Genomic DNA, 25,716 nt, shown 5'->3' with positions numbered 1-25,716 from the left:
AAGGCCCTGAGGCAGAAACATGGAGCTGCAGGGGCCAGTTAGCTGGGGGAACAGCCAGCGATGAGGGCAGCAAGTGTGGAGCCTGCTCTGGTCAGGCTGGAAGTCCTGGCACAGACTTGGGGGGTGAGCCCTGATAGCACCTGCTGTGTGCAGAAGCAGCAGCAGGGTGTGTGGGGCTGCATGGGGCAGTGGGATGGAGTTGGGTTGGGGACGTTCCTTGAAGCAGGACCGAGATGCCTTGCTATGGGCTGCCCTCCTGGCCAGAGGGACTCTGTCGCATGACTGCTGTGCCTCACTGCTGGCTACACTAGGGCGGGGGTCCAGGGAGACTTATGGGGAGGGACAGTCAGGGAGACAAGGGAGCAGCCGGTGTGGGGGGGCCTGAGGGAGGGGGTGGCCCTTCTGTGAGCGCTGGAGGAAGCCTCCTTCTGGCGGGTAGGGGGTGGCAGAGTGCAGATGCCTGTGTAGGAGGGAAGTGGGTGCTGGATGGAGGGATGAGGGGCCTAGGGATTCCAGGATGGGAGGCAGCAGTGTGCTTCTCCTGGCTGGGGGCTGGGGGCTCCTTCCCTGTTCCTCATTTGTCAGAGGGAGAAGGGATAGTGGGCTTCGAAGCGAGGGGCAAGCCTGGCTCCAACCAGCACAGGGTGGGCACAGGGTGGGCCCCAGGGGCCATGGAAACAGGAGGTGGGCAGACCTTGGATCCTGGATCTGGCAAGCCACGAGCCCACGAAGTGGAGGCCAAAGGAGGCCCCGCCACCCTCCCTTCATGTCAGCCGCCTGTCTAGCTGCCACAGCTTCCAGAGTCTCCCCACTCCCCTGCCCTGCCCCACTCTCGGGACTTTGGTGTGTTTCAGAGGCAGCTGTCAAATCCAGGAAGTGTCCCCCAGACATGAAGCTCCTTTCCGGAAAACCAGTCACCTGCTGCTACCTCTCGATTTCTCATTTAGCAGCCAGTTCCCATGTCCCCAGGCTGCCTGGCGGGGGAGGGTGCGGGGACTCAGTGGGGGGCGGGGGGGACCAGGCCCGCCCCCTCCCCAGCCTGGCCTGGGTTCTCCCTGGGGAGTGGAGGTGTCGCCAGAGGGGGACCTGGCATCACTGGTTGGGCCTCCACAGCGGGCCTGGCGGGGTGGGTAAGGTACCTCTCGGGAGTCAGTGTGGAGCATTTTATTGAAGCTGTGGGATGTGTGAGGGTGGCTGTCCTAGCTCGGAGATTCGGGGCCTTCTCCAGGGACATGGGGCCGCTGGTCCATCCCCTTCCCCAAGACCCGAAGGTGTTTGAAGGCGGTGGGCAGCGTGTGGCCCAGGAAGGGCGGGTCAGTCACGTCGCGGATCATGATGACATACTCCCCTGCAAAAGACAGGCACTCAGACGTGGCCCCCAGGGGCCCCCAACAGCCCAGGCTCCTGCCCTTGCCCCACTCTGGCCTCAGCTTCTGTCCACCCCCAAACCCTGCCTGGGGCCCTGGGACCTTGCCTCAGTGCCCTTCGGGGAGCTCCAGGCCACTTCCTCCACCCGGGACCACAGGCCTGGCGGGGGCAGGCGGGCGCGGGTGGAGAGCCCCTCACGGTTGATGGGGCTGCACGGTTAAGTGCAAGCATTTTTTTGAAAATACTCCCTATCTTTTTAGAGAAAAATAATTCATTTCCTCTAAAATGTTTTTTTAAAATAAGGATCCTCTGAAGACATGGCTGCCCCGCTGGCCGCGGGCTGGGGAGGAGGGCCGCCCCGGGGGCACTCAGGAGGAGACGCACTTTCCCTCTTGCAGTCTGTAAACTGTCTGCAGAGCTTCAAAGTTGGAGAAACCATAAAAAAGAAAATAAGAAATAACAGAAAGTGCGGTTGCCATAGAAACCGCCCTCTTCCCTCCCCCGAGCCCACGGGGGCTGGCACCCGAGCGCGGAAAAAGCTCGCTGGGCTGGCCCAGGCTCACACCAGGAATGCGGCCGCAGCTGAAACAGGGCACAGGAGTCGGCTCACACCGTCAGAGAGAACATTCCAGCACCCCGGTCTGGAAGGCAGGCCCTCTCCTCGCCGCGCTGCGGACGCCGCGTGTTCCGGGGCAGGATGGGGAAGGGCCTGGTGGCAGCAGCGGCAGCAGGAATCCGCTGGGCTCTGAGTCAGTTCCTGCAGCTCCTGGGGGGCCCGGGGCGGGGAGGGGGGCCCGCATTCCGCCGCCCGCGGCACCGGCCTCCCACCACACATGGCAACGCCACGGTGTTTGCAAGCAGCCGGGTTTCCAGGTGTTCCCGGGATCACGGCTCGGCGGCCCGCGGCCAGCAGTGGACTGGGCAGAGGGCTCTGGGCAGCCGCGTGCACCCGGCCCCGCCCTGTGTGACCCCGCTCCTGACGCCCTCCTCCCGTGGCTGGGAGCAGGGCTGGCTGGTGGCCACCGAGGCCCGGCCCACGTGGTCTGCCCGTGGGCCCCGCGCCTGGTGTCCCCGCAGAGACAGCGTGGCCCACATCTCAGGGACTTGGCCCCCCTCTGGCTCTGGCCCTCGCAGCCTGGAAGCTGCTTCTCCCTGGGGCCCTGCTCTTCTGCAGCCCACTCCCCATGGGCTCCTCCCCACTACAGTGCAGAGGGCGTCCCCTCTGCTCACCCTGGCTGCCTCAGGCACCCACGAGCTCCCAGGACCTGGAAGTACGGTGGCCACAGCTCTGGCTCTTCTGGCTGGTCAGCAGACTAATGTGGCCACTGTTGGGATGCCCCGTACCAGCCCAGAGGGGGACGTGGGGGTCGCTGCCCAGGCCCCAGACCTCCTCCTGCTAACACTCCCAAATACCTGTGGGGTCAGGGGAGGCCCAGGTCCGGAGGCCTGCCAGCCTTCCAATCAGGATCCGGGATACAAGGAAACAGGGTCATCGGCTTTGCCCGTGGGGACAGAGAGGCCCCCAAGATGGACAAGCCGCCCTCCACCAGATACCCTGCCCGGTGCCCATGGCCATTCTGGGGGATGGAGGCTGGAGGGGGCGTTGTGGAGGCCCTGGGCCCTCCATGTCCCCTCCACCTCTGGTGCTTCTGGGGCTGCCCAGAGTGGTGTGGGTGGTGGCCAGGCTGAGAGCTGCCCTCTCTGATCCCTGCCTGCCCTAGCCAAGATAAATGTTGAATTTAGGGGTGCGTTCACAGGAAGGGAGTTTTTGCAAAAAGTCCACAATATGATACATTTGGATTGTGGGGTGACAGGTGTCCTCTGTCTGCCCACCTACCTGGGAAGGCTGCTGCTGCCAGCTCTGCAGTAGCTACCCCATCAGGCCTGTAGAGACAAGAGAAGGGAGCCCCTGAATCACTGCCCAGGGCCCCGCTGCATGTGGCACAGCCCCCACAACTGGGACCCTGAGGACAGCAGAGTCCCTGCAGTCCCTGCCTGCTGGCCTCAGGTAGGCACAGGTGTGAGCATCTTGCCCTGTGAGCCTCACCTCTGCCCTCCCAGGGCCTTATGTGCAGCCCCCTCCAGACAGCTCTCTGCCCCTTAGCCCTGGGCCCTTGCTGTCTCAACCCAGACATGCCCGTGGACAGAGTCTGGAGCCAGAGCCAGCAGACTCATCCTGGTTCCCACAGCCAGTGCTGCTTTGCACAGGATAAAGGTGAGGTTCTTGTGTGCACACGGGCAGAGGATGTGCTGCACCCACGAAGTTTGTAGGTGTCTCAGAACTGGTAGCTGGGCTCGGTGGGAGGTGGGATCATGGGGACCAGTGTATCCCCTTGGGTCCCCTTCCAAGGGCCCGAAGACCACTGTTAGCTAGGCGACCTAGGGAAGAAAAGGTAACAGGCAGGGACAGGAGGGGTGAGCCCCAGCCTGGTGCCAACTCTGAGGGACAGAGAACCTCCCTTCTGGTCATGGCAGTGGGGAGACAGCCCTGACAGGCTACTTGGGGCAGCTCAAGCCCAAGTTTGAGGGCTCTCACCTGGTGGAGGTCCCCTCCGTGGCGTGTGGTGATGTGCCCACTCTACCTGCCCACAGAGCGGTCACCTGCCCGGGTGGGGGGCATGCTGTGTGCCGCTGAGGACATGTGGCACAGAACCCCTGTCTGAGCCCTCTGCCCTGGGTCAGGCCCTTGGCCTCCTCCCTGCCACCTTGGGATGAGGGAGCCAGTGTGGTGCGGATGCCCACCTGAATCCTCCAGCTGCTGGGGGCACCTTCTTGGCGGGACGGCCGAGGCCCCAAGGGATGGGCTTTGCCCTGAATGATCTATCCAATGGGACTTGGGGGCAGCCAGGGGACCCCTCCCCCCTGGCCCTTCATGGCTGGCAGTTTCCCGTCATCAGAGCTGGGTGGGGTGGAGGGCCAGGGGCTCCCGGGCATCAGCTCGGCAACCCACCAGGCTCTGACCTCTTGCCAAGCTTAATTACCTTGGGCATGGTTTGGGTGATAAAAAATTAAAGACAAAGATTTTAAAATTACTTCATTTCAAGTGGGGGAAGATGGGCCCTGGCCCAGACCCAGGAGCCACGTTACAAATTCTGAAGTGTGGGTGAGGAGGGGAATGCAGATAAATAATTCAGCCCTAAGAATAACCGGAGTCTGTCAGCCTGCCAGCTTCAAGAGAAGTAGATGGGGTTACAAGAATCCTGAGAGTTTTTACAGAACCCCCAGGGCTTCAAGAAAACAGAGGCAGAGTGAGGGGGAAGGGACTGGGGAGCCTCGGTGTGAGGAGGTGCCAGCAGCGCTGGGGAGCGGATGGCTCTCAAGCCGGTGGGCGGGGTGAGGGCAGAACTGATGGGGAGGCAGTGGGAGCACTGGGAGCACAGTCTGCAGCCGGAGCGCTGGGTGGTGGTGTAAACGGGGTTCTGTGGGATGGCGGGAGCTCTGGCTGGGCACGGACCAGAAGCCCCCAGGCTTCCAAGGGGTCCAGGGTGGTGTCTGGGGTGGATCGGGAGCCAGTGGGAGGTAGGCGGTGCTGGGAGCTGGACCTGGGCCGCTGAGACCAGCGATCCGTCCTGTGCTTTCTCTTCAGCTGCCACTGCTGTGGTCATCCTCGCGCTTCCTGTGCTCGGGGTTCCTTGTGTCTTCAATCTGTAGATTTATATTTTTCATCAAGTTTGAACCAATTTTGGCCATCATTTCTTCTGTCACATCCTCCCCACAGCACTTGGCAGCTTCTGATCCTGGCCGGCAGGAGCCATGTGACAAAATGCTTTGCTCATGAGGTTCAGCCTTGCTTTTCTTTCTGGGTTTCACGTGGGGGGTCCCCTGGCTGTGTCTGCAAGCTCGTGGCTTCCTTTCCCTTGCACCCATTCCTGCCCACAAACTCCAGCTCCAGTGGGCGATTCCACTCCTTCACGGCTCTCGTGTCTGCTGCACGTGGCCAGTCTTCCCCACTGGGCATGCCCAGTCCAGTCATAGCATTTCACGCCTCTGTCGATGACTCCCCCATTTGTGTCATTTCTGGGTTGGCTTTGGTTTATTTTTCCTCGTTATGGGTTGTACTTTACTGCTTTCTCTGTGTGCCTGGTAATCTTCGGTCAGATGTCAGACATTGTGGATTTTACTTTCTTGTAAAAAAATGGATACTTTGTATTCTTATATTCTTGATGCTGTTCAGTTACTTAGAGAAGGTTTGATCCTTTTGGGTCCTGTTTTTAGGTTGTTAGGTGGGGTTCAAGATACGGTTAATTATTCCGACTACTAAATATTCCTCCGAGGTCTTCCGGATGGGTCACTCTCCACAACCCTGTGTGAGCTCTGGGCAGGACTCACTGTGAACCTCTTGTCTGTTTTCCTGGCTTCAAGCACATTCCTCATGCTCTGCAGATCCCTAGGACTCCCTCCTCTCCGTGTTCCCTCCTTTCTGTTCTCCCTCCTGCAAACTCTAGCGGCCTTGGCTTCCTAGGACCCCTAGCTCCATCTTTCCCCTTGAGAGGACTCCTGGACTGGCTGAGTCTCCTCCCTGCACTACACTTGGAAATGCTCCAGGAGGTGATCTGGAGCCTCTTGGTGTCTTGAAGGCTGGCTGTCGTTTCCTGGATCTTGTCCAGCTTGTTTCTTGTTTACCTGTGGAAGAGCAAATCCAGCCCTTGCACTTCATCCCGGCTAGAAGCAGAAGCCTGTTCCCATATCCATAGACCAAACTGAGATATGGTGCCCAGATAGCCCTGGCTCATGGCTCAGTGGTCAATCTTGAGGGGCCAGGGCTCCTAGTGGAGGGCAGGGCATGAGGCCTCTGCCCCTGGTATTTGGGGTTGTCCTTTGAGGGCCCCAAAATGGCATCTTGCCCTGACTGCTCATGGCCCTGGTCCAGTGTGCATCATTTGTAGTAAAGCTCCCATGGTGGGTCTCCCAGTCTGCATGAGATCTGATGGCCTCAATTTTGGCCTGCCCCCAGGGGATGCATGGGCAAGCAAGTGGCCTCCTGCCAAGGTCAACAAGGTAGCTCTGCAGGTTCCTACTGGGTGCTCAGTACCTGAGTGGCTCACCAATGCAGTTGTTGTCCCCTCAGCAAAGCTGGCCTTGGTGCTTCCCATGACCCCATGTATTTCCCTTAGGCCTGAGAATGTCCCGTCTGAGCCGATTGACCTCAACAGGACGGGTGTGCCTCAGGACTGCACTGAAAGTCATGAAGCCCCCAGGAATGCTCCTGGGAACTCTGTCCCACTGGAAGGACCATAGACACATCCAACCCTAAGCAGAATTCTTGCTGAGGTGATGCCCACAGCAGCCTGGACAGGGCATGGGGCCACAGGCAAGCTCTGGGCTTCTCTCTATGGCTCGAGTTGGGGCAAAAAATGGCAGAGCAGAAGAACTGGCCATAATTGGAGAAGAAGCCAAAGCCAGCCATCCACACCCTGGCCCATGCTTGTCCTTTTACTGGGCAGCCGAACAGAGGGAGGTGGGGGTGTGTATCGGCCACTATGTGGCCAAGCACATAGTGGGTGTCAGGAAAAAGGGGTTCTAGCAGCTCAGGGGACCTGGGCCTGTCTACCCACAAATCCACCAGGGGACCTGAAGGGCTGTGGGCTTGGTGGCTTTCCAGGTAGGCAGAGTAGGCCCCTTGGCTGAAGACCACACTTAGGGGCAGGAGGCTGGGGGCACAGGCTCAGGGTTTGGTCAACCCTGGTACTGACCCTTGTTGTCACTGGTTTTCAAGCTGTGAAGTGGGCACATGGGCATGGCATGGGGTGTAGACCCCCTGAGACTTCAATGGGCATGGGGACCCATTCCTGCATCGTGGTTGGGGGTGAGCACCCCCTCTGGGCCAGTCTGGCTCATGGCCCAGGATCCTGGCCTCTGCCTATAGTCACGTGGGCACCATGGCTGTCCTCTGGTAATAAGTACTAAGTACTAGTAGGACATGCTGGCTTAGGGAAAGGACAGTCAAGGCGCAGATTAGGGGAAGTGCCACCCTCAGGGTGTGTGGCCAGCAGAGAAACTGCCCAGGCTCTCCTGACCTGCCCACATGGGGTATGAGCCCTGGGGCTTTCTGGGGCCCCTACAAAGAGCTCCTAAGAAAGTTCCAAAATTAGAACGGTCAGTTAACTGCTGGAGCTGGGGTGGCCGGGATCTGGGGCGAGTTGGAAACCATTGCTCCTTCCTAGGGACCCCTGAGAAGCAGAAGCTTCAGGGCCACAGGCCCCGAGTGATAGCCATGGGATTATAGCCCCGGCTTCCCTCGTTGATGGTGCAGCCCCTATCTGCAGAAGGTGGTCTGCGCTGTGGGGCTCTGCTCAGCCAAGCTCATGATGGGATGGTGGCCCCTGCAAGTGAGGCCCCCGTGCACACGGCAGGAAAACTGCTCAATCCCAGGAAGAGGAGAGAAGGGGGCACCAAAAGCTTCAGGAAATCTCAGCCCAGACTTGGGGAAGGGCTGAGGGGCTCTAAAGCCATTTAGACTGTCCCCCACAAGCAGTCAGTTCCTGTGTGGGAGTGCCTGTCCCTCACTGAGGGCACCCACCCCATGGCCTGCCGTGGGCATGTGAGAGTTAGGCCATGTGTGCCTCCATCCTCCATCTGCTGCTGTGGTGACTGTGCCCTCCCAGCCCCGCTGTGCCGAGGGGGACTGAGGGGGACTGGGGCAGCCGGAGCACCAGCCCAGCTGTTCCCGCCCGGCCCTCACACCTGCTTCCTTTTATTATTCCCGCTTGGACCAGACAGGGCTCATTTCTGGATCTCTAAAGTTTCTGAGGAAGTAGAGAAAGTCCTCAATCACTATCTCTCATCTTCCAGGAACATACTGAGAGGAGCCACCTGCTACGGGACGGGGAGCTGGAGGCTGAGCCCACTCTGTGAGAGATCCATGGCCAAGGGAAGGGCCACCGACCAGGGGCACGTTGCAGGGGTGACAGGAACCTTTTACATGGCGCTCTCTGGTTTTGGGAGTGCTCACCCCCAGGTGTGAGATCAACCCACCTGTCCTCTCGCCCCTGCAGCAGACCCTGGCCAAGAACCCCTGACACATTCCCTGGTGATGCAGGCCGCAACCCAGTGGAGAGCCAGCGCGTCCCAAAGGCCAGAGGGCCCTGCCTGTGCAGGACAGGGGCAGGGGCTTGTGGGCTTCACCCTGGACCTCTTGTGGGGTTTCTCTGGGTGATTGGAGATTCAGTTCAAAGCATATAGCCCAGCCTCCTGGGCTGAGCTCTGAGTAGGTAACAGAGTGGAGGGAGAGAGCAGGGGATACCCAGAGCTGGACCCAGAGGTGGCCGAGCCGGAGTGCAGGCCTATGGCTGCGAGGGTCGCGCATCTACTCGGTCCCTGGGGCAGAAGGCGGCAGCTCCTGGCTGGGCATAGCCCGGAGCCTCCGGGCTGCCTCTCTGTACCCCTGGCCCGGGTGAGGCTCTGTCCCGAGGTCCTGCGGAGATGCTCCAAGGGCTCCGGGCTGGGCCTGGAGGCACAAGCCGGACTTCCAGGCTCACACCCAGCTCTGGCTCTTCACTGGCCAGGCCCGCCTGGCTGGACCCTGGCACCCCCGCTGGGGTGGGCACCCCGAGCCGGTCCTCTTTGGGGCCCTGCTGACCCTGGAGGCCCCTGGTCGGAGCATCTCCAGGTCATGGTGGAGCCTGTCAGTGGTGGTCTCACAGGACAGGCCCCAGGGCAGACGAGGGGGGATGGCAGGAGGACCTGTGCCCCTGGGGCAGGGTTGGCGAGGAGTGTGGGGTGGAAGGGATAGGGGCCTGCGTCAGGTGCTCAGCAGTCGCCTGTGACCCTGTGAGGAGGGGCTGCTGGCCCCAACTCTCTATCCAAGTAAAAACATTAATTGGCTCCATCTGTGTTGGCCTGATGACTGATTAAATGACTAATCACGGAAGTCTTAATTAAACCCATTTTTCTCCGAGTGAGCAGGGGAGGGGTTGTGCCGGCCAGGGCGCATCAGGCTCCGGCTGGCCGTGTGCTGAGCTGGCAACGAGTAGTCATGGGCAAGGTCATCCCCAAGGTGCTCACACACTGCCTGGCCGCCTGGTGGCATCTTGGCAGGTGGGGCTGCAGGTGGCTAAGTTGTCCTACCACAAAGCACGCATTTAGGATTTGAAGGGGGGGAATGCCTCGTTTCAATGGAATTCTCATGAGTGGCTGGGCAAACTCATAGCCACATTTCCAAAATCGACTCCGTCTTTTGCAGCTGACACAATTTCACATCACTCAGGAACTGACAGGGCTCTGTGTCATGTTGTGAAACTCCGTGATGTGCCAGGAATGTCTCCGCGGGAACACAGCAAGGAACACACGTCCCGGGGACGAGCAGCAGACCCGGAGATGCCCCCACCGTGGGCACAGGGAGGCAGCCTTGAGGCTCCTGGCTGGGTTCAGCCAGGAGCTGCTGCCCTCTGCCCCAGGAACGGAGTAGATGCGCTACCCCCGCAGCCATCTGCCCACCCGCCCAGTCTGGGTCCACACCGTGGGGCGCTCGGTCCACGTGCTGCCTCACCCCGTGGGAGCTGGTTGGCACTGGGGACTCGGGGACTAGAGCAGGCCCACCCGACCCCAGACAGGCAGCGACTCAGGACCCAGACTCGGAGATGGTGGAGAAGACAGGGCCCCGATTCATGCCATTCCCTGGGGAAATGGAGTCAGATGGACCTCACCCCCTCTGGGACCCTGGGACCCCGCTTAACACCCCAGCCAGCCCCTCCCCTGTCATCCACATGCAGGGCCCTCCCAGCCTGGGAATCTGCCAGGTGTGGCTGGGGTGGGGGTCTGTGTGGCCAGGGGCCCCAAGTGGGCTGAGGCTGGGCCCTTAGCCCCTGGCTGCACCTGCATGCCCCCTACCCTGGGCAGAAACCCGCCCCCCCCCCCAAAAAAAAAACCCAGATGGTCAGGGCATGTACGCTGGAAGGCAGAAGCTGCTGGAAGCCCATTGGCAGCTAACCTACCTTCCCCTCCCCTCTATCACCAAAATGCACAAAGGTGATCCTTCTTAGACATTGAAGATGGTGCACAATTAAGCCGAGAGTTGAGCAAGAGGCAAATGATTCCTCTGGAACGCTTTACCCTTCTTATGTAAATTAAAACCTCTGCCAGGCTCCGGAATTACAGGGTGGCGAGTCCCTCTTAATCTTTTTCAATCATTTCTATTGTGTGAGCCTCCTGGATGGTAATAATGGGCTGCTCCGTGGGCAAAGTGAGTGGATGAGCAAATGCGTGGTTTCCTGCGGCTTTGAGGGGTCACCAGGGAGATGCGGGCAGGCAAGGGCCCACACCTCACGGCTGACCAGTGGCAGGAGCCTCCGCGAGGCCTGTCCCTTCCCAGCGGCCCCGGTGGACGTGGAGGTGGCTCCCACCCCAGGGGAGGTTATGTGCCAGCACCTGGCCACTGAGAAGGCTCCCACAAGACTGAGGCTGAGGACTGGCCTTCTGCCCTTGGTCCCCACTTGGGTCACCCCAGGGGGGACGGCAGCCACCTGGACTCCCCACCACCCCACCCTCCCTGACCTTGGGGTCTGACACCTAGAGACCCAGAGCAGCAAGCAGCCCAGTGGTCAGCCCAGTGGTCCCGCCATCCCACTGCCAGCAGGAGAGCTTGGACCCGGCCTGACTCCTGGGGCCACTTTGCACCCCTGGTCCCTGGTCCCTGGGAGGGGGCAGCATGTGGTGAGGTTGTGGGTGTGGAAGCCATCTGGACACACCCCACCTTGCCCCCCGGAAATTGTTAACACTTTGGAAACCTTGGTCGGTGAAGACCAAGCTCTGGAGTCGCAGGGCTGTGAGAGGAAGTGGGTAGAGCCTGGGGTCGGGGGGTGGCAGTACCAGGGCCCAGGGCTCTGTGTCCCTGGGGTTGTTTTGGGCGTGGCCCCTTTGTCACCATGGGGGAGGCTGGGGGCTGCCCCCTTCCAAACTTTGCCCCCCATGGCCCCTCCCTCCAGGGAGGGAGGTCTAGCCTGAGAGGCCAGCTGCAAACCCACAGACAGAAATGCAGAATCTTGGACTGGGATGCCTGGATGGCCTGACATGGTCTGGGGTGGGGGGACCCAGGATGGGAGCCTATGGGGCCCTGTTCCCTGTTACAGAAAGTGGGGTTGTGTGGTGGCCTTCCCAAGAAGCCAAGGCATCTAGGAAATGGCATCACAGCCCCGTCAGGAGGGGAAGGTGGGGGCTGCATGCTCACTGGGGGCATAAGGCCACCAGAGCTGCCTCCCTCCTCCCCCCACCCCATGGGTCTGTCCTCAAACAAGAGTCCCCACGCGGGACCTGGCAGCTGGAGGCTTCACAGAGCATGGGGAGCACCTGGTTCCCTCGGCCCCATTCACGTGCATGTGGAGGCCAGCCCTCGCAAATGCCCTGACCACATACCCCAGACCTGGCGGTGTGGGGGGGTCCTCAACGCAAACCAGACCTGGTGTGAAGTCCAGGGCCTCTGACCCAGCCTTGGCTGCTAGACAGGATATTTTCTTAGGATTCCAGAAGGTGGGTTTTTGGAGGCAAGAGCCAGGTATGGGTGCTGGTGTGGGGAGTTGGTGCCCAAGCCAGAGTAAGGAGCCGGTGGGAGACATCGGGATGGCCATGCTCCCATAGCAGAGCTGGCAGGGGGCACTGGGCATATGCTGGGGGCCTCGGGTATGTTCTCCCTCATTCTGTGCATGAGGGTGGGGGGCCACGAGACACCCAGGTGGAATAGGGGGCTTTGGGGCACAGAGCACCAGGGGCAGTGGGGTCTGAGAGAGGTGACTTGCCACATGGACCCTGTGACCAGGGTAAGGGAGGTGGCTCGGGGGAGCGTGCGCTCTGCAGCCACATGGGGCTTTGCACATCGATGCTCAGACCTGTGCCTGCAAACGGGACCCAGGGGCAGGGGCCCCCAGACCTCCCAGAGCCCCCAGAGCTCTCCATGAAAATCATCTCTCCAGGCTTCCTGTGCGCAGAAGCATTAGCTGGGCCACCCGGAGATTCAGCCTCCCAGGGGGAGGGGCAACAGCCCCCGTGAACCCCAGACGGGGGCAGGAGTGCATCATGGCCACGTCACCAGCTCAGAAAGCTCATGCGCAGAGATGTGGAGCATCCCACATGCAAATGTGCCTTCCCAGGACTGCGACCCCCCCAGTAAGAGGACCCAGGGGAGCCCCTCCCTCCCAGGACTGCAGACCCCCCCAGTATGAGCAGCCCCCCTCCGCAGGAGGCGCCTTCTGTTTGCTGAAAGGAGCCCGTCCAGCATTGCCGCCTGACATCAGGCCAGCGCTGCCCTACGTGTGTCCGCTTCTGGCTCTCACATGCGTTCCCGCCACCGAAACACTGGGTGAATGTGGTGTCTCCATGTTTAGCAGGATCTTGACAATGTTTTTTTAGGTCTGTGCTTCTCCAGTTATTGTGTAAAGCGGGCCTCATATTTAATTCACAAACCGTGACTCAGAACGACACAGAAGGGTGGCATCTTCCCCGGGAAACAGAGCGTCCCGGCTCTGCCTCGTGAGTGGGATCAAAGGCTTGTCAGCCTGCCGACACCGTGCCAGCCTCCGGGTGTCCCGGCCCAGCCCACGCCCGCTGGCGTCAGCGATGAGCGATCTAATTGCAGGGACGGCGGCAGGCTCTGGAGGCTCAAGACGGACACCATGGGCCCTCTTCCTATTTCTACTGAATTTCTGATTTTCCCAGAGTTTTGTCGTTGGGTCAGTGCCCACAGGCTTCTGCTCTTGCGCGTGGCTCTTCTCCGGTGCCCGGAGCTGGCGGTGTGGAGAGAGGTGCACCCCAGGTGTGCTGGCCCTGACCCCCAGCACCGGTCAGGGGCCTACCCTTGCTGGCAGGCGGGCATCTGGGAAGTCCTGGCCCCTCCCTGCCCCGCCCAGGGCCTGGTGCTGCCCTGTCTCCAGACCGAGGGCTCCTGTCCTTCCAGAGCAGGTGACTCTTCTCTAGGGGTCTGCACGTTGCGATGTTGGGAACTTCTGCTTCCAGCCCCAGGTCTGCTATGCTCCAGGCTCCACCAGCAGAGGAGACCACAGGGGCCTGGGGGATGGGTGTGTGTGTGCAGGCGCTGGTGGCTCCCAGGTGCTGGGGGAGCCTGGGGGGGAAGGGAGTTCACTCCCACCTGAGCCTTGGGCCACAGGGCCTGGCAGGGGACATGCAGATGCCAGGAAAGATTTCTCTGGACCTCAGCCTTCCTCCTGGCAGGGCAGTGGGCTGGAAAGAGTGTGTGGCTGAGAGGTTGACGGAGTGCTGTCTCCTCGGCCCCCAGGGGGCCTGTGGCCCTTCCAGTGTGTCTGCTCTGCTGTAGGACCGGCTGCTACGGACCCCCGGCCTGTGGCGGGTGTGTGGCTGGCATGTGGTGACGAATGCGCTGCTTGCCTTCTGGGCCCCTCCTGGCTTCTGCACACACGTGAGCAATGTCCCTTTCTGCCCCTGCCAGCCCGTGGAGGAAGGACTGGCACAACTCCCCCTGCTGCCCCATCATCTGAAGCAGGCCTCCCCCCGGCTCTGCCCACCTCGGGTCTGAGTGAGCGCCCTAGCTCTGGCCACCCTGGACCAGGGCTGGGCTCTCGTGAAGCAGCCGGCCTGGCCTCCCCTGCTGTCTAGGCCACAGAAGTCCCTGCTCCCAAGTGCATACACCTGGGAGGCCCTACCTGCAGTCCGGCTGGGGGCAAGGTTATACCAAACCCGTAGACGCCCTGAGTCGGTGAGCCTCTCCTACCTGCTACCTCCTGGCAGGTCCTGCATGGTGGGCGTCGTCCTCCCGGGGCCCAGGCCACCTCTGGGCCTGCCGTCTGCTTTCTAGAAGGAGTGGTGGGGGAGGGCTCAGAGGGGCTCCCCCGTGTACGGACCTTGGGGCTGTGCAGCATGCGGTGGGGGGGCGCTGCGGGGCGGGTCTCCCTGCCCCTACCTCACGGGGGTCGTTGAGGAAGAAGACAGGGCTGTACCCTGGTGGTGGGGGCCCCAGGCGGACGTCCGAGAATTGGGCGCAGCCTTGTTCCACTCGCTGGCAGTCCTCAGGACACTGGGGCTTGCGTCCCCAGGAAGAGGGAGAAGAATTTTCTCCTGAAAAGTGAAGAACGGAAAGACCTTTAAGCGGCGCAAGGCAAAGACGAGATTTCCGAGCCTCTGAAGTACCGCTTCTGCAGCTGAGCTGCCTGGGCCCCGGGTGGCCACGCTGACCTGGGGCCCTGGAGTCCTGCTGCCCAGAGTGCACACCGGCCACATGGCCATCTCCAGGTGCATGGCTGGGCACCATGGTCCTGGCACTCCCCAGCAGGCCCCGGTACACACAGAGTGGGCTCTGTGTGGTGTATTTTGGGACCCACCAGAGGGCCCGGTAGGCTGAGTCTTTGGGGCTGGAAGGGTCCTGGGCACCCACACAGGGCCGGGCCGGGCCGGGCCTCTCCACTTGGCACTGTATGCCTGGAAAAGGACATTTCCACTCCATGGCTTCTTGCTACGGGTGGCGTCAGGCCACAACTGGCAGCCACCAGCCCTCAAAAGGGGCAACAGCCTCCAGGAGCCCCCCAAGTCCTCTGGCATCTAAGGATGGCAGTGGGCTGGGCTCAGCCCTGCAGCAGGTACCGCCTCTGTGTCCATCCCAGCTTTTATCATTCCTGCTTTCCTGGCACCCCCAGGTGTAAGGAGGACCAGCATTTGCTCCCAGAGATGCCCTCCCCAGGGTCTGCCCCCTGGCAGACGTAGCTGTGGCCCTGGCTGCCTCCTCCTTCTGTCCCATGCACAGAAAGCTGGTGGCTGAGAGGAGTTAGTGAGATTGCTGCAGGGTCACCAGGACTGCCCCAAACACACGTGCATCGCAGTCCACTATCCTGGGGAGCTGGGCTCCCGGCTCTCTTGATCTACCTCTGTCCTGAAGTCCCTGCCCCATGTTCACACCGTCAGGGAGAGGCCACCGGCAGAAGCTAGTCAAACCTCAGGGAGGTGGCTGGATGGGGCCATGGGGACAGCTAGAGACAGGCAAGGCGGGCTGGATGCTCCTGCTAACAGAATCTGCGGTGGGGGGCGGGGCGGCCCTCATCCATGCGCTGGACGGGCCCAAGGACAGGAGGCACTAAGGTCCCTTCTCTGGAGACCAGCTTCTGCAGACAGGCCCCAGAAGTATTTCCAAATCACAGGGAGGGAATTATTTCTCTCAGAGGTATCTTCATTTCATCATTACAGCGCATTATAAGAAGTCAAGTCTGTCCTTCTGCAAGGACAGTCTTTAACTAATGCCCTTCTCTCCATTAGCTTTTGCTGTCCTCACGCTATTTATGTCCTGAGCAATGACTGGGGGCCGCGTGCTGATGGCATAATTTCTATTTCCGAGCGCACGGACAGCTTCCAGTGGGCTCGGTGGAGCTGATTGCCTCTGGATGATGAAGACTGCCCCCCCGCCCCCCAGCTCTGCACCCTAGCACCCCCGGCCAGATGACCGCAGGCTAGTGGGTCCCGGATATGCCTCCGACAGCAACATGCCGTCTTCAGGGTGGGGGTAGACAGGGGACGGGCACACCCAGCCTGGAGCGTGTCATCTCCTTCAGCCCAGGGCCAAGCAGCTGCAGGCAGATCCTCACAGAAATCTCCGGGCCTCTCCACTTGGCAAGGAGGAGTCGGGGTCCAGAGAGCAAGGGCTCTGCACACTGACCTCCATGCTTTGCCTGGTGGCACAAACGTCACGGAACTCAGCGGGGCCCACAGGCAGGGCAGCAAGGGGACAACCAGGTGCGGTTCAGTGGAAGCCCATCTTCCAGCCATAGGCTTGACATCTGCCATGACCTAGTGCAGGTCTCCCTCCACGCCTTCCACTGTCTGAGGACCAAAGGGACCTTGTCTTGTTCAAAGTGAGAGAAACCCAAAGCCATTGGCCCTAAACCGAAGCAGCTGTGTGTCTGCGGTGCGGGGCAGGGGGTCTTCTAGATTTGGCACCGGGGCCCCTTCCCTGCACACATGGGCCCTTTCTGCACAAGGGACAGGACCCTGTGGGGCTCACTCCCCTGTTAGCATTCTCAGATGTGACACCCAGACCTGCTGCCACCTTCCCAGGATGGGCACCTCTGGTGTGTGGCCAGGACTGGGGCTCCCTCTCCAGCCAGTGCTCCTTCACCCCCCTGTCCCCACCGCCCTGGGTCTTCAGAACACATCCCTGCCACCACCCACCAGAGTCCCTCCCTCCCTGCCCACCCCCACTGGCTCCAGCACTTCCTGCTGGCGCTGCCCCCACCAGGCTCCTAAGTCTCCCTCTGGCCTGCCCTCCACAGGCATGGTCACAGCACTGTCCCTCACAGGAAGTCCACAGAGCACAAGCCAGCCTGACCAAGCTCAACCCCTGCACGCTGGCCCCAGGGAGCTCTGAGCCCCCCAGGCCCAATTCCTGTTCTTGCAGGTCCACCCCCCATCTCACTTGCTCTACCAGCAACTAGGTGACACCTGACTCTGCCCCTCCCTTCACAATGTCCCTCTAGACCACCATCGTGGGGGCCAGCCTCACACCCAGCACACAGATACCCCCGACCTCCTGGGTCCTGAGTGTGCACCAAGCCCTGTGGCCACAGCACCTCCAGGTCTGGCTGCCCCTGCTACTCATTGCCCCTGGTCCTAGCTCACAACCCTGCTGCCACATGAGCCTCCGGGCACTTGGCCCCTCCGGCCTCTGCTTACATCCTGGCCCTGGGGCATCATTGCAGGTGCTGTGTCCAGGCGGCCTACCCCTGCCACTGCTCACCTTGCTGCCACGGCGGCCACGTGTGCCCCCTGTTGGACTTGCAGGCAGGTGCCACCCACAGGATGTAAGAACACCTCCTGATAAGGGGCCACGCTGCAGAGACACCACCAGGCACACAAAACAGGCAGACGCAACCCCACTCCCAGCCGCAGCCCTGGCCAGAGCACCACGTTCTCTGGGATCCCACTGCCCTCCTGCACTTGGGCCCACAGGTCCCGAGGGAGCCTCCGGGAGAAGTGAGTGTCCCACGATCCCCTCGTGCTCCCGAGGGTACAGCGTTCTTGGCTGAGGGTCCCGCCTTGGCCTGTAGGGGCCCTGGAGCTGGTCCCGGCCACGCTGGGGGGTGCTCCCCAGCCTGGCTGGCCCACAAGGGAGCTCCCCCACCTTAGACGCCAGACTTCAGCTCTCAGGAGTTCTTTCCGAAGCCTTTATGTCAATTTTAATTATCAGCAAGATAAAGGTCACTGCTGCCTCTGGGACCGGTGTGGGGGGGTGAGGGCGACTCTTAACGGGAGGCTGCGCCGCGGGGAGATCAGCGCTTGACCTCTCTGGGAGGAAATGCCGATTAATTATCTTTTTACAGCCAACTCAATTAGACTCCCTAATCACCTGTGTAGGACACGGAGACAAAGGCGGAGCGTCGGCGGGAGCAAACAAGCCTCACGCAGGCACCGTCAAACGGCCGCCGTGGGCCCGGGCGGAGAGCCAGCCACGGGCTGGATGTTTTCTTCATTTAAGTGAAAAAAAAAAAAAGTTATCGGCCCTAAGGGGCCGAGAGTCGTCTCATGTGGAGGTGACCAGACACACTGCATTAGGCTTTAGGGCGGACTCAATTAGCCAAGGAGCCGGTTGCTTCCCAAGGCAAAGCAGTCTGCAGGGCGAGGGGCTCCATGACGCAGAGGGAGAGGAGGCAGTGTGAGCGCTGGGCAGGGCTGGGGGGGCCCCTTGGGGCCCTTCTCAGATGGCCCAGGTCACCACCGTGTGCCCCCTGCCCACCTGTCCATGTGTACGGTGGGGGCTGGCCCCACAGACCTCCAGATGTTGTCTTTGACTCGACCACGGGGCAGGGCCTGTGGCGCTCCCCCTGCCTCATGTCCACGCAGGCTACACCCTGGGTTGGGGGAGGCGCCCGCGGAGCCAGTCCAGACACAGATGGTCCCCATGTGGGGCCCTAAGACCTGAGGCAGGGTTGGGTTCATAGTTTCATCCAGAGGTTTTCAAATTCAAGCATTTCCCAAGGAGCCTGTGTAAGAAGCAGCCTAGCAGGGAGCGTGTGGCCCAGGCTGGCGGGGGCAGGGAGGGCGGGACGCAGGTGTTCAGGCCCCCTGGCCCTGTGGCAGCAGGTCAGGACCCTGGGCCCCTTGGGTGGAGCTCGGCGGCTCACACACCAGGAGGGCACAGCACTGTACTCATGGGGAGCCTGCTGCCTGCCTTCCCCTCCCTTTATTGAAGCGTGAAAAATGGACTTGACACAAAGCCACTGTCCCTGTTGGCCCAAGTCCTTTCTGGATGTGCAGAAAATAAAGGACGCACTGCCCTGTCCTCTCCTATGCGGGTGTTCTTCTGAAGGGGGCCGTGAGTTCTGTGCCAAGTGGCTAAAGCATCCTCTCTCCCCAGATCTTCCTGCTACCCTGGGGGTGCGCCACTGTTTCCAGACTCCCTCCTGGAGCTATACTGAGCTGGAATGCCACACGGGATGTGAAGGGGAGGGGATTCTGCTGGCAACCCCGGGATGGGGGCACTGATGTGGGGTCTTCCATGAGCCCATCATGGACATCCCCCTACTCCTCACCTCTAGAAGGTCCCCTGGCCAGGCTATTTGTACCAAGGGGCCAGGGTGAGGCTGGCCCACCCCTGGGACGACCGATGGAGACACCAGCCCCAGAGGACTGAGGCGGGCAGCCTGCCACCACACAGGGTGACCCCCCGCAAGGGGCTGCTTCTCATCTTGCAGAGGCAGCTCATCCAGAAAGCAGCAGCCCATCTGGGCGAGGAGCAGGGTGGAGCAGGCGACCAGGCCCTAGGCACGGCCCTGGGATGCAGGGTCTAGGCACTGCAGCTGACCTCAGGATGTGCTGGTGTGGGTGGCTGCGTGAGGCACTCCTCGCAGGTGGCGAGCTGTGTACTTACTCAGAAGCTTCCCCTGTAGCCCTTGGGCCACCTGGACGGTGTGTGTCCTGGGAGGGCTGGCCGAGGGTAGCTCTGTGCACCTCAGCCCCCGGGGGCTCTCAGGACAGGTCTGCGCAGAGGCCTCGAGGCCACGAAGGGCTGCCTGCAGGCGGTCAGCAGGTGGTGCGGGGCCCTTCGCTGGGGCTGGCCCAGAGGTCGGAGGTCTCCTGACTTGGCAGCACGCCTTGCCTTCTGAGAGGGATGGAGTTGGCCTGTGGCTGAGGCTGTGCTTCTAGCAAAAGAGAGCTCCCTGCGTGCATCCTTCTGGGAAAGAATGAGGGTACCTGTCGTGTCTCTAGGAGCAGAATAGGAGCTGCTGAGCGGCCCGGGAGAGAGAGAACCATGGGCCAGCGGCCTGTACCAGAAGGAGGTAGCTGGGTCTACGGCCTCCAGTCACATGACCGGGGTGTGAGCACACACTTGCACATGCAACCTACATGGGAAACATGCACATAGGTGCACACAGTCTGCACATAAGGGCACACACAGAAACATTCCTATGGGTCGCCTCATGATACACACTCAGTGGGGCGAGGACTCATCTGGCATGTGGGCTCCCACATGAATGTGCACACCTGGCCCATCCCCTCAGTCCCAGGACAGATCCCCAGCCGCTCATCCGGCCGACTCTGCCCAGCATGGGGGCCTGCCCACCCACCACTGCCCAGGACAGCAGCAACCCCAAACAGGCCCCTTCTCGGAACCTTCCCCAGGTCAAGGTTCTTGCCCTCCTGAGTCTCCTGCGCATGCCCCTACCGGCTGGGGCAGGGCCTGACCCGAGCACTGTACCTGTGCCCTGTGGACAGAGAGTCACAGGCAGCAATATGGTGACAAGAAGAAGGCCAGAGGCTCCAGACTCAGGGTGAGACACAGCAGTAGCCCAGAAGGGCAAATAGGGCTCTGACCATCACAAACCAGGAGCCCCTGCTGGTAGGTCCTAGGAGGAAGGAGAGCCGCACAGGGGCAGCTGGCCAGGTGGGATGTGTCCCCTCCCCTTCGTGGCTAAACCTGAGGCAGATCAGGACACAATGAAGTCTCCGTCCCTGCCTGGCCTGGGCTTGTCCAGTGGACTGCCTAAATCCCCCAGGTCATGGGGAAGGGGCCCACCTCGCCCCTGTGGTGTGAGCATGGAGACTGCCTTGGGGACCACCCCCTGGGTCCCCTGGGATAGGCCTCTGAGGCCACAGCCAGGGTGAGAGAGAAGTCTGAGCAGGCTCTGTACTGCAGGAGGCACTTCTGCACCCAGTTCTGGAGCCGAGTTTGCTCCCCCAGGAGCAGCCATCCCAAGGCACTTCTACAGGGGCATGGGCTTGCTACCCTGCGAGAGCTCGGCACTAGCACAGCCTGATGAATGTCCGGGCCTGTCTGCCGCCCTCTTTTCTCTCCAGGGTACCCCACAGATCTGCTCTTGGGGCCCTGGGCGTGGCCCTCGGGTGCCTACCCTGTGGCTGAGCCCAGGCCCCAGACCAGGCAGGAGGTTGCAGGAAGGACAGGGACTGGGGAGCTGCTGGGGAGGGGGCTGCGGTTGCAGGTCCTGTGGCCGCCCATCCCTCGGATGTGTGGTTTCAGGCAGACGTTTGAATTCATCCCATTGGTCCTCCTGCGCTGGCCCTGGAGGTACCACAGAATCTGTCTGTACTTGTTGGGGACATTCCCTCTACCTGGTAGGATTCCTCGATGAGAAACCTACAGCACAAATTTCCCTTTAAAAATACGGGTCTTTCATGCTAGCTAATCTTGTCATCATTAACCATAGACAGTTAATATTATAGTGTGTTACCACCCCAAGCAGCAATGAAATTTCCAGAAGTTCTCTGCTACACATTCCGTCGCTTTTATTGGCAAGATTGGATTAGCAGCAAAGGACACCTTGATTTTTAAAATCATTTTAAATTACGGGTGATTCTTCGTAGGTCCCATCTGATGAACACTCAAAAGCATTTATTCAACGAATGGAAAAGAGGGACCACTCAGATCATTTGGAAACGTTTCCTGGGAGGGTTTTGTGCATTTAAAAGAGAGAGAGAGAGAGAGAGAAAGAGAGAGAGCAAGCCCGATGCAATCTGAGGTTCTCCTGCTACAGCTTTATTAGGTTCCCAAATCCAATTTACGGGGGATTGTCTGCGCCCCTGGGCTCCGCTGCCTGACAATGTCCCCGCAGCAATTATCAGCACCTGCATTAGGACTCAATGGGCCTAAATTGCCAGGGGGTGAGCAGACACCCCACTGACGGCAATTTACAGAAAAGGGCGCTACCATGGAAAGCTGTGGGTGGGAATTACAAAAGGTTAAACATCTAAATATAAAAATCTTTTTGAATATAACATCAATGTGCTTTGTCACTGAAACATGGGTGCTGTAATTTCACCAAAATAGGGTTTAGAAAACCTGGCGATCGTCCACGCCCATGAAATCGCCTGTTCTTCTCAGCAAAAAGCAAATCGTCTGTTCGAAAGTTAAAACAATTCAATGACTGAAATATTTCATATCAACAAAATAATCAAACACTGATTTTGGCAATTACATGTTACTGACATGAGGCCTCCGGAAAGAGAATTTTCTCCCTTCCTTTTACTTATTTGCGTGATTGGAAACTAAGGTTTTAGAGGGTTCGCTCTCTTAACTGTGGGTTGGACGGGTGAGGCCGGGCTGAGCAGCTGGTCCCTGTGGGGTGTGGGCGAGGGAATGAACTGGAAGGGCCGGTGGAGCCCTGCCTTGGGTGCCCATGTCCCGTCCACGTGCCCCACGTTCTGGTGACTGGAGGGGCTAGGAGCACGTGGCTGGAGAAATCCAGTGTACAGCGGGGAGAGAGCACTGAGCGCCTATAGTAGCTTGGCCTGCTGGGGACTGTGCTCCGTGGACCCCAGCCATGTGCGCATGAGCTCAAGAACACGTAGAAACATGGATACTTGCTTTCAAGTGCGGATGATGCCTGTTCCGATTTCCGCCGCGATGCCTCCCTGTAGGGTGGCTCCAGCCCCTTTCCTCCTTCCTCTCCCAGGCACCCAACCTCCTGGCTGCTGAGAATGGAAACCCCAAAGTGCTCAGAGTCGACCATGAGGTGGGCAAGGACATCCTGTTACACTGGTGCATCCTTCCGGTGGGGCTCACAGAGACAGGAGGGGCAGGGTGGGGAGGGGCAGGTGGCCTGTCTGTGACTCCTGCTGGTGGCCCAGCCTGCACCCAGCAGTACCTCCAGGAGCAAAGGCCTGTGAGGGGTGCCTGCAGAGAAAACCAGGTGTCCAGGCCCCTGGCCCTGCCTTCACCCACCGCTGGGTCAGGGAGGGGGGACACCTGTCCAGGACCAGGGTGGATCCTGCACTGTTTCTCGACCATGAGTGAACCCTGAGACAGAGACACAGGGCAGGGCCCTCTGCAGCCCTCCTCAGGTCCTGGTGCTGTGGGACCCCACCTTCACACTTCCCATTGGTCTCACACACTAAGCATCTTTACCACCAGTCTCAGTTTTACCAAACCCACGGATCGCTGCCTTACAGTCCTGTCATGGAACTGGGGCATGAGGTTGAGGGACATGGCAGGGCTGCACACATGGGACACACTTCCCATAGAGAGATGTAAAGGAAGGGCCCTTCAGCCTGATCAGTCCCTGGAGGTGGCAGGAAGCCCAGGGCCTTGCTCTCCGCTGTAAGCTGAGGTTGGGTTCGATGACTCGATATACCCATCCTCCCCTTGTTCTCGGGTAACAGAGCCTGATCTTGGCTGGCAAGTTGTATTTCTTGTCTCCTTGTGGCCTGGTGTGGTCATGTGACCAAGTTCTGGCCAAGGAGGTAGAAGTGACAGTGGGTGTCTTAGAAGGGATGCTTCTTAGAAGAGAAGGGCCATTACCTCTTACACTTCCCCCTTCCTGCTGTCTGGAACAGGGGTATGATGACTGGCACCTGTGCAGGTCTCTGGGGCCACAAGGTGGTATGGGAAGGTCGATGGAGTAGAAGAGGAAACGGGAATGGGGATCCCTGGCGATCATGGGAGACATCCCCTGCCTCTGAATGTCCATGTGAAATGTTCACATCAATGGAGTTGAAGCCATTGCTGTGTTGTCAGAAGCAGGCTCTTACATGAGCTCAGGATCGCGGAACTGGGGAGGGGGGTTGCTTCTGGGGAGCAAAAGTATGTCCTTGGGATGAGGCTTCCACTAGCTGCGCTCCTGTCTGCTTGCACAGCACCTGCTTGGTCACGGGAGGGCGTCCAGTGTCGCCTGTGATCCTGATTGAGAGGGAAGCCCTGGGCTTGGAGTCTGTGTGCAGGAAGAAATGTCAGTGGACCCCCTGCTCAGGGCCACAGCAAGTAGCTTCAAGAGGGACGGTCACCTGGAAGATGTTCTGGCCCACATCTATTTCAGGCGTGTATTGACTGCTCTCTGGGCCTAAACCCTCCGGGCTGCACTTTAGGGGCCTGTCCATATGTCCCGGCTGCAGGCTGGCTGCCCCCAGCATATGCTCCCAAGACTTTCAAACACATGTGGCTGTCACCCCGGTTAGACAGAGGCAGTGACTCTTGGCTTGACCCTGACTCACTGCAGGCTTGAAAGGGGTTCCAGGGTCCTGGGCGACGGTCTGACAGGAGGAAGAGAGCCAAGATCTGGGAGCCATACGAGAAGGCACCGTGCCAGGCCAGGGGTAAGCATGAGAATGACACAGTTTATGGTTTGGCTTTGAGAATACAGACATTCGCTTGTCTGAGAGAAAGATCCCTGATTATGTTGCCCATACACGTCGGGGCTGCCATGGAATGCCATACTTCTTGCTCTTTCAGGATAACGGATAAGGAAAACTTACAAGTTAAGGATGTCTTCCCCATATAGTCACAGAATAAGCCATTTCATTAAAAAAAAAAAAAAAAAAAAAAAGCCTTACCTCCTTCCCACCAAGCAGCTCCCTATCCCCCCGGGTCTGTTTCTGGGTCCCCCCCCGCTGGTGCAAGGGGCTCACACACTGTTGGGCTGCCCCACAGCTGGCGCCCCCTAGAGTCCACACAGCAAGCTCCCTGGGTTAAGCTGGGGTTTTCTCCTTAAGGCTGGACCCCCCCTCCCCGCCCTATTTGCAGCAGAACTGATATGTGCAATGGCTTCATCTACTCTTTGCAGAACGCACCAGAGGACAGACGGCTAGCCAGCATGTCCATGCTCCAGGCTGGAGCACCAGTGGGGCGAGGGGTGCTCTGGGGCAGCTGTTGGGATGGGATTGGTCAGGGCCAGTGGTCCTCCAGAGCATTTGGAGGTGACCCCGTTCCCGTAAGAGAAGCAGAAGCATGTGAGATGTTCACATCAATGGAGTTGAAGCCCTTCAACCCTTCCTGACCCCTGGGCAGCTGTGCATGTCCCTGGCCTGCCACCCGGAGAGGGGGACAGGAGGGGGTCACAATGGGGCGGCAATCTTGGGGGCAGATGCTGCTCACCATCTTGCAGAAGAGGAGGTCGGTACAGCAGTGCCCAGCCAGAGAAGGGCTGAGAAGCAGCAGCCCCACTGTAGGCAGCAGCCCCCAGACGCACCTGGCCAAGGACTGGGGCTTGGGCTCAGCCACGATGCCTTCAGAGCTCACACCCCGAAGGCTCAGGGCTCCAACCTAAGTGCTTCTCATAAAACCAAAGGCACGTTCCCCCACCGCCCGGTCTCCCAAAAGATAATTTTCTGCAGCACCACACCCGCACCTCAGCAAAGCTAGAAACGTCTCTGAACGTGTTGGCAGCTTGAGACCAGCCCCGCGAGCACGGGGTGAGACCCGCCTCTCGAGTGGCAAGCACCCCAAGCCTGCACAGCCGGCCAGGCCCTGGCCGCCTGCACTAAACATCAAGGAGCAGACGTGGGGGGCCCCCTTTCTGGGCCTGGTTTCCACGGAGACCTCATTACAGGCTCTGAAATCCCTCCCAGTGGAAGGCGTGGCGCCCAGCGAGTGTTTTTACACAGAAATATGAGAACGGTTTTGCCCTGCAGCGTAAAATTGCTCCTATAAACTGAGCTGGAAGCCGACGAGGGGTCATGGCCAGGCTCCCCAAGCCCCCCCCCCACAGCCTGTGGCTCCCCCAATTGAGAGCCCAGGCCGGGTCCGCCCAGCACTCTGTGACTCAGAAGCACCCCTCTGTGGTGTCCAGGGCTGGGATCCTAACTGTGGGGACGGCCCCTCTTCAAAGGCCAAGAAGAGCCTGGAGGCCCCCACAGCTAATGCATGTGTGAACTTGCCCCTTGGGGACCCCTGAGTCCCGAGAACAAAGCTTGCAATGGTCCCCAAGGATCTGGTGAGCTGTTTCCTGTGGTGAGGATGGCACAGGGGGCCACGCAGGAACCCCTGGCCATGCTCAGCTGGGATGCCTCGGGTAATGCCAATGCTCTTCCCATGGGACTGCGACACATCGGATGGTGTGGGGGCACCTAGGAACCCCAGACACAGTGAGATGTAGAGATTAAACTTAGATTCACCTCCTAAGCTCCAGCACTTGGCTTCCAGGCGTAATTCTGGAATAATCCATGGGAAAGCCAGGC

General features: G+C 60.0%; 1 protein-coding gene across 11 annotated transcripts in view; it reads right to left on the bottom strand.

Annotated features, from left to right (window-relative positions):
* Positions 1-1,149: 1,149 nt before the first annotated feature.
* The window catches only part of MORN1 (MORN repeat containing 1), a 51,279-nt gene continuing 26,712 nt past the window's right edge, over positions 1,150-25,716 (bottom strand). Inside the window, exons 11-14 of one of the 11 annotated variants that reach the window (XM_072820010.1) lie at positions 14,234-14,388; positions 14,045-14,124; positions 3,206-3,252; positions 1,150-1,348 (exon numbers count right to left, since the gene is read on the bottom strand). In XM_072820010.1, the coding sequence (XP_072676111.1) occupies positions 1,200-1,348; positions 3,206-3,252; positions 14,045-14,124; positions 14,234-14,388 (431 nt within the window). In that variant the 3' untranslated portion in view covers positions 1,150-1,199. Of the gene's footprint in view, positions 1,349-3,205; positions 3,253-4,404; positions 5,992-12,592; positions 13,083-13,130; positions 13,723-14,044; positions 14,125-14,233; positions 14,389-21,283; positions 23,986-25,716 lie in introns of those variants that run through there. The other 10 variants (XM_072820011.1, XM_072820007.1, XM_072820008.1 and 7 more) reach the window with 10 other exon arrangements.

Source organism: Canis lupus, chromosome 3 (assembly GCF_048164855.1).
Source record: "Canis lupus baileyi chromosome 3, mCanLup2.hap1, whole genome shotgun sequence".
Taxonomy (NCBI): Eukaryota; Metazoa; Chordata; class Mammalia; order Carnivora; family Canidae; genus Canis; species Canis lupus.
Note: the sequence above shows the minus strand (reverse complement) of the source record. Positions and strands in the feature narration are given on the sequence as shown.